The sequence below is a fragment of the Musa acuminata genome, chromosome BXJ3-9, assembly GCF_036884655.1.
Source record: "Musa acuminata AAA Group cultivar baxijiao chromosome BXJ3-9, Cavendish_Baxijiao_AAA, whole genome shotgun sequence".
NCBI classification, from domain to species: Eukaryota; Viridiplantae; Streptophyta; class Magnoliopsida; order Zingiberales; family Musaceae; genus Musa; species Musa acuminata.
In genome coordinates this window covers 12,501,287-12,513,667 of record NC_088357.1, presented here as the reverse complement: position 1 = coordinate 12,513,667, position 12,381 = coordinate 12,501,287, and the positions used below count along the sequence as shown (strand labels likewise).

The 12,381-nt window shown below is 35.7% G+C and overlaps 2 protein-coding genes across 4 annotated transcripts; both read right to left on the bottom strand.

Annotated features, from left to right (window-relative positions):
• Positions 1–1,397: 1,397 nt before the first annotated feature.
• Positions 1,398–1,868, bottom strand: LOC135650068 (probable calcium-binding protein CML46). Its single transcript, XM_065169172.1, has one exon. The coding sequence runs from the start codon at positions 1,866–1,868 to the stop codon at positions 1,398–1,400; it is 471 nt and encodes a 156-aa protein (XP_065025244.1).
• Positions 1,869–5,072: 3,204 nt separating this feature from the next.
• Positions 5,073–10,283, bottom strand: LOC135650255 (alkylated DNA repair protein ALKBH6 homolog). 3 transcript variants are annotated; one of them, XR_010501486.1, is made up of 8 exons: positions 10,109–10,283; positions 9,952–10,012; positions 9,809–9,847; positions 8,730–8,842; positions 8,376–8,643; positions 8,231–8,277; positions 6,286–6,475; positions 5,073–5,406 (listed from the first exon to the last, which is right to left on the bottom strand). XR_010501486.1 is itself a non-coding variant. In XM_065169524.1 (7 exons), the coding sequence occupies exons 1-7, from the start codon at positions 10,235–10,237 to the stop codon at positions 7,851–7,853; spliced, it is 843 nt and encodes a 280-aa protein (XP_065025596.1). In that variant the 5' UTR covers positions 10,238–10,283; the 3' UTR covers positions 7,724–7,850. The 3 variants fall into 3 exon arrangements, 1 of the variants encoding a protein (XP_065025596.1); XR_010501485.1 differs by having other exon boundaries at positions 5,073–5,397; positions 10,109–10,282; XM_065169524.1 differs by lacking the exons at positions 5,073–5,406; positions 6,286–6,475 and adding an exon at positions 7,724–8,036.
• Between the last annotated feature and the right edge of the window lie 2,098 nt (positions 10,284–12,381).

Genomic DNA, 12,381 nt, shown 5'->3' with positions numbered 1-12,381 from the left:
CAAATACTTTATTGTAAAACTCATTGGAAAAAGGAAATGGTATCCCATATCTCCTTTTTCGTAAAGGGTTCGGTAAGAGTAAGCCGTCCAAAGTCACCAAGGTAAATTTAAATGCCGCCAAACAAAATTAGAGTCAAAAGCAGACATAATTCTATGGTGGTCACAACAAAATTGATTATTGACCTTAGCCCACTCCTTAAAATCGATTTATCTGATGAGTACTTGGTAGGAATCATCCAAATCCCTCGTACAATCAATTTCTTCCAAATCAATAATTCTATCTAATTTACTATAGCAATGTATTTCTAGATTACCCACAGCAGTAAGATTCCACTTAGAAATAATACCCCACACATTTTAAATTAAAAAGTAGGATTCTAGCAATACTTTATAATATCAAACAGCTCATAATAATCAGTCCAAAAAATTTTAAGTAAGTGTTTACGATTACTACGAGTATCACAAACATTAGGATACGATCGGATAGTGATAACAAAACAATCGTGGAAGATGAGTGACCTGGAAATTGATGAACAGACCCGTCCACGTAACATTAGCAAAAACACAATCTGAGCGTACCCAAAGCCATGCAGGAACACTAAGTGAATTTACAACCACGGAAACCCAAATCAAAGAAACCAACATAATTAACTAAATTATGAAAAATCGATATAGAAGAGTTACAACAAGCGAAAGCTATACTTCCCCGTTTGTCAATCTGATCATTCCAAAGGGAATTGTGAACTAAAACATGATTACTTGCATAAATAACAGACATTAACCGAGGTTTATATTGAGCAAATTGAACGACTGTATGGATAGCTCGAGAATGAAATGATAGCACCTTAACGTTTGTGACACGATAGTCCCAGGCCAACCAAATTCCTTCAGAAGAACCCTTAGTTGGCTGAGCAAAACCTTTTCCTGCCTCGCTCGTCCAAAGCAGGATGCTGCTTGCTCCGCCAAGGATCGAGACAAATGTGTTTCCTTCAACACAATGACATGAGGCTTATATTGACACCTTAACTTAGTAAGATAATCCCTAACAGGCCTTCTTCTCAGGCCTCTACAGTTTCAATTGTGAATTATCATAAGTTACAAGGAGAGGGGGAACAATGAATGAATGGAGGAAACATCCTAATGGTCCTTTACAACATCATATATATATATATATATAGAGAGAGAGAGAGAGAGAGAGAGAGAGAGAGAGGTTAGCAGCCCATAAAGATTCTTCGTACAGGAAAAATATTTTGACCTAGTTCTTTCGTTTGACATGTATTAATCCTTATCTTGGAGAAGATATCTAAGTGAGTGACTCTGATTCATATATTTAACAGTTCAGTCAACAGTGATATCTTTCTTTCTCTAGCTACTCGAGCTGGATCTTCCTCCTCAAACTACAAAGCACACTCCAACATGTTCTTGAACTCGCTCAAGCTAACATGGCCGTCCCCGTCCTCATCGTAAGCCTCGATCATCCTCCTGCAGTCCTCCAATCTCATGCCCTCTTCCAACCCCAGCCTGCGCATCACGGCCCGTAGCTCCTCGGCGCCGATGAGCCCGTCGCCGTCCTCGTCGAACACCCCGAACGCCGCATCCACCTCCTCCAATCTCGCTTCTTTCTCCTCCAACAGCTTATATGCTGCATCCATGAGTCTACTGCTCTCCGTCTCTTCATCGTCGTCGGAGCTCCACAAGCCAAGTCTCTTCATCACAATCGCAGCATCATCACTGCTCTCGTCTCCGGAGACGATAAGTTCATTTGACGGGATCGAGTCAACCTGAGTTATCGCCAAGTAGCCGAGCCTTTCAAGGTGGCAATGGAGCATCTCGAAGAGACGGGTCAAGTGGTGGAGCAAGTATTCCATGCCAGTGCAGAAGAGAAGCAATTGAGATGTGAGGTAGAGTGCTTCTGTTGCAGTTTTGCTTCAGCTGCATGGAGTCGACATTTATATGGGCCATGCAGTTGCTTCTCCTAAACAAGTACTGGTCGTTTGATGGAAGATGAGAAGAACTTTCTTTGACGTATACTTTCACTTGACCGAGACTACCAGTAATGAGAAGAAGAAGAAGAAGAAGAAGAAGAAGAAGAAGTCAAGCATCCCCAGTTGACTCATTAATCTCGTTCTTGACTCGATATATCCCATTGACTTGCTACCTTTCAGATTCTAAGACACGTAGTTCCATGTGGGAAAGATGAAGCAAAGTAAACCCTAAATGACACAACAAGTTTCAAGGAAGTTACAGGTACTGCTTTATGGAAAACGCGCAAAGACTGATGCGGACGAGAGTTAGTGGAAAGTAGAAGCCGAGGTAGACTTTTGGGCATGGCTTTCACACGCCGTCCTCGGCTTAAGCCAGAAGACAACCAAGAAAAGAAGCAGACTGAATTGGTTGGCGAGTCACATGTTTCTGTCTCTACCTGTTGACTTGGTCAACCGTATCTGTAAGGTGGCAACAGCTTAATTAAGTGAACCTGATTTATAACTCACTCGAACAAATAGAAATGTTATGAATTTTGTATCAGATGAATCTCATATATATATATATATATATATATATATATATATATATATATATATATATATATATATATAGTTCTAATTTTTATTTTATACATAAATAATTTCTTAATACATTCGATATTCATTATTAGGTTGACCATCTTTTCTTTATTTGTAAGGATAAGGATAAATGAAGCTACGGTTTAATCATTAGTTTGGTGAGAAGAGCGTTAAACATTTACAGTTAAAAAAAATCATATTTTACCAAACGGCTTAATTTTTTGTAGAGGATAATAATGATTAATAATGTAAGAAAATGGTAGGACAGTGCAAAAGAAAGAACGAGAAGATAATTAATAAAAAATAATATGAGAAAAAGTAAGTTTCTTGATAGAAACCCGTCAGCATTTACTCGATGGAAACTTACGGTACGACTTCAAGATTTAAGTTGATCATTAATTCAAATATAATTGGAGAGCTGCTATTCATTTAATTTACGGCATGACTTTTATCTCTCTTCTCAAACAAACAAAAAAGAAAGAATAATATTTTATTCTTTCATCTAAAAGATAATGGAAGAAGTTTCTTATTGAGATTTCCTCGTCCACAAAAATCTCCAAAAATGCCTATTTTCGTCTTATATTTCCTTTTTGTTTTAAAGGAAATTTAAGAGAATTATCCCGCTAAATTGCATACTCTTTTCTATGTTCATTTAGAATCTAAAATATAAAATCACCAATTGAGAACTTTTTCGTTTTACTCTCCCTTATATATTGACCAAACGACATATGGATTGAAGAGAATTTATTATAATTTTTATTCTCCAAACGATATTCGATTAAATCTTGAGATGAATTTCTCGATTTCAACCAGCATGAGGGTGGAGAAATAATCTTAGAAAACTGTATAACATTCTTTCAGGTTTTATTTATGAATTTGCTCTTAGTGTTTTTATTTTAATTATGTTATATCTTTAATTATTGTTCCAACACCTTCTTGCTTGTTATATGCATGCTTTAAAATGTTGTTCTCTGGTCAAAATCAAAACAGGTTATTATCTTCCTGTCTCCAAGCGGAATCATGCTGCAGTTTCTGCTATGCTGCAAATACCTTGTTGGGAACTTTGGTCACAAAAGTCAAACAAGGATCTATGTGCACAAGAAAACAACAATGTTGACTATGTTGCAGAGGGTGTGAATTGGAGTGAACACATAGGTGGCTTTGGTGGCTTCTTCTACTTGTTGATGATAGCAATGCCCAAAGAAGATTATCCCATGCTTAATTTTGTGCAAGTGGACAAACACACATGTGAACTAGAGGAATATTACACTGCAACTTGCTGGCAATTCACCCACTGCCTTGGCAATCCTGAAATCATTGTAATTGGGACCGGAAGAATACGAATACGAGAACTTCTCATTTGACCATTTGGGTCACTCACCGTTATGATTCCAACAAGCTTTACAATCATAACGGTGTTGATATGTAGTTTATCCTTTTTGAGATATTTTCCTGTGATATTCATTTTGTGAGATTTAAAATTCTCTTATGACAAGATTCATCTATGATATTCTTGAGCCATGATATATAATCTTGATGATGTTATGACTCTCTTGTTATTTTAGAGAAGACTTATTGTAAACCTATTTTCATTATTATTGATAGTGAAAGTTTGAGGTGGACTACGGTCCGTAATTTTTCTCACATTGGGTTTTTCACGTTAAATATTTGGTCTCATGTTTGATTTATTATTCTACTGTTTATGTTATTCTGGTTGATATTAGCATTTTGATATCAAGTTGGTATTAAGATGAGAAATTCATTTTGATACATAAAGATGAAAAAGAATTATTTTATTTTAATAGATTTTTTCCAATAATTATTATATTTCAATTTGTTAAACTAAATTTGAATATTCAAACTTTTTATGATTTATTTTTGTCCACAATAGACTGACATTTCTTAACCGTTAGAAGGATGAGATATAAATATTCTCTATATTATTCATGACTCGCCAATTGCATCCCACAAAGGAACGTTTTTGTTTTCCCTATGAGAACACTAAAAAATAAATTTCATCGTGTCAAATTGATTGTATCACATTGAATTCTAATGAATTTATAGAAAACAAACTAGTGACATATTTTGTCAAGAGAATCTAATGCTTTTTTTTGCCCTTTTTAACTACAATGATCAACTATGATGCTTGAAATATTATTGAATTATGTTCCTTGTAGATTTTATGATAGTTTCTGCTTGTTAGGATATGAATTCATCCTTTCCAATATGGTAATAAATACTCATTTCAATTTACCTTCTGCAACTTAATGCATCTGCCGGACTGCAATCAACTCCATATCTTCTCTTATCATGTCAACATGCACCTGTTTAGAAGAACAAAAGCTGAAATATTCTTGAGTGGATATCTTTCCTGACTGGACTTTCATATAACATTTCACCTCAAAATGGACCGCTTGTCAACTCCGAACGCGATAAGGTTTGAAAAAACGAACCATATCAGGTCAACCGTCCCACCATCATCTCATGACTATAATTGCCACTAACAGATCCAAATACCTGTTTGGGTTTTCTTACCATCTAAAAAGCTAAGAAAGCATGATACAAAGTTGTATAACACATGAAGCTACAAAGATCATCTGCCTTTCTAAGGAATTCATGTAGGAGATGGGCTCAGCACACTACAAAAATCATTCAGATAAAGAAGAAATTTATCAGATTCATACAAATTATGCTTATGATCTCTGTCTGTCAGTCTGCATGCTGTGTGCCCTGCCAAAACATGGTTTATGGAGTATGCACATGGTTTCTCCAACAATGCCACTTTTGAGATGTTCTCACCATATGCATCCATGTGAAAAAACTGATGGAATATCTGCAGAATCTACAGAATTATAAGCATCTCAATAAAGTTTTATCATCACTAGTCATTATCACTGCAGACATTTGTCATCATCATCAAACTAATCTTACGAACTCAATCACTTGCCCACCAAGAGTGCTAATAATAAACACTGACATCATGAGATTTTCTTGGGAGAAGTTTCTACAGAAAACAACCACTTGTTTGATAGGTTTCCATCAACCTTCTACTGGAGCACACCATCCTTTGTGGTGGACCTCATTTCCATCAAGATTGCGGCCACTGCTTTTGCTTTATGTGGGTGGACTGTTTGCTGCAACAGTCATACCAAACATTTGGCACCGAGAGAGTCTACTAATGATGTCCAACAAAGATCCTGGAACAGTAAATGTGTGTGCATGTATAGTAGTACTCCTGGATCCAGGGCAATTTGGAAATGCAGCATGGATTCATAATGGTTGATCACATTGACTGACGATCACATATTTTTCTCTCGATCGTTTCTGATAAAGTCTAATCAATGTCTACTGGATATATCTTATCAGCATAGCACTCAAGAAGAATATTCCTTCATTAAATTTACGGTGAAACTGACACTACATATGGTGACTTCTCTAGCTATGTCTTAAGGTTAAGCTTAAGGTATTTTCTGACCATATCAGTCTATTGGAATACATTTCCTCATCAATCTTGGTTGTAGAAATGTTTACAGGAAGAATCAGGACAAAAGCCATTCACATGTGGGGGGAGGAAAAGCATGTACAAAAGTTAGGAAGATAGGAACACAATCTCTTTATAGTTGAATAATAGAGGAGAAGTTGACTATGTGATGTCGACTATGGCTTTTTGCACTATATAATCTGCAGCAAAGAAAGCCAAGATTGTATTGAGAGTACTGACCTGAAACAGGAGGAAGCCTCTTGCCAACATGGATCAGAGGAAACCTGCGATTTGTCTCTGCACACTCTTGTGCTTCTCATGGATTCTCTCTTTGGTTGCAGTTCCTCTTCCTGGTATTGTTTGCCATAACTTTTGATGCTTCTTTTCTTCCCCTGAATGAGAAGATTTGCTGTAGAGTTTTTTGGCATGTCTGCGTAGTGATATGAACAACAATTTCCTCTTTATTTCCAGCAGGAAAACTTGATTTAAGGAACCAAAAAATATCAGTAATGAAAGTGGCAGATCAGGTAAGTTGCAAGCATGCACAGACCTTCCAAATCCCGAGTTTTTCACTAGTTCTAAATCTAATTTCCCATCATGTTATCTAGATAGTACTAAAATCTGATGAAGTTTTTTGATGCAGGTGATCACTAGAAAGATACTGATCAATGAGAAAGCTATTGCGGATCGGAGAATGGACATTGAACTCAATGACTACCCAGTATCAGGTGCAAACAGCCGCCATGATCCCAAGAGTCCTGGAAAACCCTAGCTTTTAATCCATGGAAGCTTTTGTAGCAATACCAGCCATTATACTCTAGCAAGCAGAATCCTGCAAGATCTTTGTAGATGTATTTATTGTCCTGAATCTACCTGTACCAGATCAGTATCTAGCTTTTGTAGAACTATTAAAGAGAAAACAAGAACAGTAGCTTCTAGTCGATTGCAGACATCTCAATTCAGATTAGTAAAGCATCAACTTGATTGAACTGATGATTCTGATCACCAACTCTGAAACTTGCAGTCAAAATCATAATCAAAATATATTGTCATCTTTTGATAACCACTGAAGTGGAGTACATTTGAGAGTTGTCGGCAGCAGTGTCCATAATACCTAAAGGTGATAATGATTGAACTGCAGATATCGATACTACTTAGTAAACAACTTCTAAGTGGATGAAAATAGTGATGGATATGATTGTGATAACCATATTTGGCATCACCAGTCAAAAGCGTGGATTGAAGATAAAGAAGACACAATTCAGTGTCGGCATATCCATGTTACGGTTGAATGATGAACAAGCTAACTTAGTGACATAAACAGATTTCATCAAATAGAGTCTTGAAAGAGAAGTGAGAAGAAAGGAAGGAATAAGAGAGAGCACTTGAGTAGGCCAGTGTAGCATATGGCAGTTAACATAGGGTAGCTTACAAGGTACAAGTTTCTTATGTTACTCCATAAATTTTTACAGTGGTTCACCAGTAATTACCCCTTGGATTAAGCAACAATCCAGATGCGTATCTGTATAATTTGGAGAACAATAGAAAGTTCACTAGTAATTACCCCTTAAGTATGGACCTTTTACCACGAATTACAATATAAAGCAAAACAGATCCTAAACACAATCTTACCTAAAATTTATAACAGTTTGAACCAAGTTTGATGCACGCAAAGAGCTAGAACAAAAAATTGCTTCAGATTCACATGTCATCATGTTAAAAATAATAATGATTCATGCATGTATAGTTAATTCAAAATTACACATGTAAAAGTGATCGATAACTTTTTCTTTTAACTGAATTCACTAGAACTTGAACAGGTTTTTGTGAACTTTTAGCACCAAGCGGCATGTTAATGAGACTCTGGTTGAAGTTCTTTGGAAGATGTTATTTTGTCCAATGTCTTGAGTGACATCTGAAGTTACAGCATGCAGGGAACCGCGAGGATACTCTAGCTCCTTTAGTTTAATAACTTCCGAAATGTTCACAACCTGGACAAATAATGGATACAAGGAAGAAAAACCTGAGCAATATTATAGGTCAGATTTTGAGTTTAGCAGTAGCTATTGTGCCAGTATTGTCCTTTATTAAAGACAGTGATTGAAGATTGTGACCACAGATATTAGAAAACTACTAATCATGGTAAGAACTAAGAAGCCATCCAGCTTTATAAAATAACTCTTACCTTATCTAAACTAAGTGACTCAGAATCTTCTATCCCGTGAAGATAATCTGAATTGTACAATGGAAACAAAGAAAAAAAATGAAGATATAGCAGAGAAACTTTCAACAAACAAAACTAAGACCATAAAGAGGTGTTGATGTTTCACCTGTATAGGCTTGATCTTTGAATATCAATAAACTGCAGGGCATCAAGAGAACAGAAAATTGATGGTGTTCATCTTTTGGGCTGCCTATTGATTCAGTGGACGGACTATCGATCTGACCACTAACTGCTTCATAGAGAGTTGAATCCTTGTTTTCCACTGGAATTTCAAATTCTTTTGATCTCGGGTGGGGAGTGAAATCAATTGTTATAGGTGATTCAAGAGATAAAATTGCAACAACAGGAAAGTATGCAGGACCATCTTGGTGTGGCTGAATGAAAAATAGATGCAAATGTTCCCAATAAGAGCTTTATGGAAATAATTGGCATCATAAGAAAGAATGCAATAAAAACCAACCATGATCCCTTGATCTGGAAGATATTCGTTAATGAGCACATGGTTGATGGGCGATGGAAACAACCCTGTCTGTTGACCTATTCTCTGGGTTATCTTGGTGAGCCAAGATGGCACTGCAAAAGTAAAGGTTAAAGAATGTTTAGAATTACATTGAGAACTTCTCTGAAACAACCAACGTTCCGAGAATGGTACACTGGCACTAACACAGTTACACTGTGGCTAAATCTGTATTGCAACATTTAACAAGATGAAAGTTTTGCTGAATTTGGTTTCATTGAAAACTAAGCAACCAGGGGTTACAACCAGCAGATATTTTATCGAGAAAGAATATTGATAAAATTGAAACAAGAAACTGGCTGACCTAAAATCATTTAGAAGATTAATGTATTGTCCATATGAACTAACCAGCCAATGCAAAGTATGAGATAATCCATTTTCTCCTGATCTTGTACCAAACTTTTTTTGTTTTGTTCATTAAAAATCTTATCTGGCCATGGATGTCATCACTTCAATTGACTAGCTCATGACTGAACATAAACCGAATAAAAAAGTCAGAGCTACCTCTATGGTTAGATCATCGATTTAGAAGTTATTCTTTCCGGTTACTTCAAATGCTAGATATCATCCTAGAATATAATAAAGCAAATTGGTAAGCTAAGCAACCCCCAATCCTTACGACGAAGCATAATATCCAATTGGCTCACAACTGTTGATAGATACTATTGCCAGGGTCGAATTAACAATGGCTACAGAGATTCCATAAGTTGTTTGGTGCACTAGCTACCATGTTGAGGAACATCCGGATTTATTTCTCATGTAACTATGAATTAAAGATTCAAACCGTCATATGGTATGATGCTTCATTTCTGGGACAATTCCACAAGCAGCTTGTGCACGAATATCCACGCTACTAGAAACCAGATTCCCCTGTTCTGAGTCCAAGTTCTCAAGAAAAATAAACAAACAGACAACAAATAACAAGCTAAAACAACTAGAAATTACGGACTTGATGACATTATATCTGAACGCACAGATGCGAAAGAACCATAAAAGTGTAAAGGCAAATGTTCTCCACTCACAAGCTTGCGGTAGCAGACCTTTCTCATGCACCACCCCGCCTGCCAACATCAGGGAAAAAACAACACAAAGCAATAAGCAAAAGTATCATACACATCACGCGATTCTGGTTCTACACACAGCTAAAGCAAGAGCAACGGATCACCCCAGTTCTGCAATCTCCTGTTCTTCAAAGATTTCCATCGGGATGCGGGCACCTCGTAGATCTACAGATGGAATCCCCCCGTCAAAATCAGTAACCCTAGAAAAAAAATGCCATCTTGTTCGTAGAAAATACTGATTTTGATGTGTAGTAGTAGTACGTGGCGGAGGAGCTGCGATTGCTCGGATTCGGAAATGAAGTTGGGGATGTAGATGACGGTACGCAAGGAGCCAACGACGTAATCGTTCACTTGCAATCCCTTCTCGCCTTTGCTTTCTTCCTCGTCCATCTTCCTTGCTTCGATTTGACCAACCCAAGAAGAGAGAGGAGACTCCTCTTAAATACTCGGTTGGCGCAGGTGGTGGTTCATGGACGGGTGCATCAAGATTCACGAGAGTATGACCACGTTACAAAGATGGGATGCGTAGTCTTGTCATTTAGATATTTCATTTCATCCCTCATTTAAATAGAAAATATTTAATACTATTAATAGACTATATAAATATGTATATGCATAATATTATCGAGATGTAAATTCAAATTTTCTTATAAATATTCTTGACTATGATTAATTTTTGAATAGGATCCCAAAAATAATATAATTCCACTCAAAAATAGTGTAGCTCAGGTTTTTTTAAAAAAATTATAACTTAAAAACTTCAGAATATAATATCATTTAAATGGTCTTTATCCCACAGGACAGTAAATTCATCTTAAATTGGGTGAAAGATAAAAAATATATAATTTTCTATTTTTTTATAGGACTAAGATAAATGAAAAATACTTATTTTAAAGCCTTAAGAATGTAAAAATTATTATTTAAGCATTGGTAAGTTATTTAAAAGGTATGAGATGTGAGTTCATATCTCATATCTCATAAGCAATTAAGCATTTAGTCGTTTAAATATAATTTCATATGTTTTTGTTTTTTGAAAACTTCTAAGTTTATACCATTCTTGGATCCTCAAAAATAGTATAATCTCATTCAAAAATAGTATAATTCAGATCCCAAAAAAAAAATTTATGCCCATAAGACTTTAGAAAATCTTATGTGAGTTCAAGACCTCATTCAAAAACAATATAACTTAAAATCCTTTTTTTTATCCTCAAAACTTCTAAGAATCTATTACAATAATATTCAAGTGGTTTTGGCCCAAAGGGGTTGTAAATTCACCTATCCTATGTAAAATTTATATAAAAAAGGGTATAATTTTAAGGTTTCAATGGCTGAAATAAATAGAAAAAAATCCTTATTTGAAAGGTTTAAAAATAGAAAAAAATTATTTCTAAGGTTTTATATAAATTCGAGAATTTATAAAATTAATATTGAACATTTATTAATTTATTTAATAACTTTATTGTTATTTATTTAAAATGTATAAATAATATTATCACATTATTTTTTTCATAATATTCTACAATATGAATAAAATTTTATTTTTCATAATTTTATATATTTTATATTTTTTTATTTTAAGATTAATGCTATAATTATTTTATATTTTGCTAATATGAATGAAAATATACCAATATTATTGACTATTATTTATTTTGGACCGATCTGATGTTGACTTAAATTGGTCAATATCATGGTAAATTTGTATTTGAGTATGACCATTATGGCATTTTTGGCCAACTCAAAAAGTAATGTTCACTTAAATGGGTCAATACAATGGTAAATTTGTATTCGCGTATGACTTTTAGGGCATTTTGTCCAACTAAAAAAGTACAGACTTTCTATTAGGATCGGAGCGGCATTAAGAGGAGGGGGGGTGAATTAGCGTAGTGGATTAAAACGTCGGTTTTGACAAATTTTTCGTACGATAAAAATCGAACTCGGAAGTACTTAACTTGAAAGCGTATTCGCAAAGTTACGTAGCAAAGGTAATGAGAAAATAAAGCAAAGTAAGAAGGTTTGTAGTAATATAAATAGCAGTAATGAAATGCAAATCAGAGATTATGCCGATTTTAAAGTGGTTCGGTCAAATGACCTACATCCACTTGCGAGGCCCCTCTTCGATGAGGCTCCCACCATCCACTAGCAAATCTCTTGAAGGGGAAGGGTAAATACCCCTCTTACAACTTTTTACAAGCGGTTCACTCTCTTACAGATTTTCAGCAAGAAAGAAGGAGGTGAACACTAGCAAATTGAAAACAAGACTAGCTAAGGCTTTTCTAAGACCTTTCTCTCAATCAATTGCTTCTCAAAAAGTTATTATCTCAGCTGAGATTTGAGGGGTATTTATAGGCCTCAAGAGGATTCAAATTTGGGCTCCAAAATTTGAATTCTCTTTGGGTTCCCGATGCTAGCGGTGCCACCGCCCAGCCCAGGCGGTGCAACCGCCCAGTCTGGCGGTGCCACCGCCAGACCCTCCGGTTCACTGGTTGGGCTTTAAATTTAGCTCAAACCAAGTCTAATTTTGGGCCCAGTTG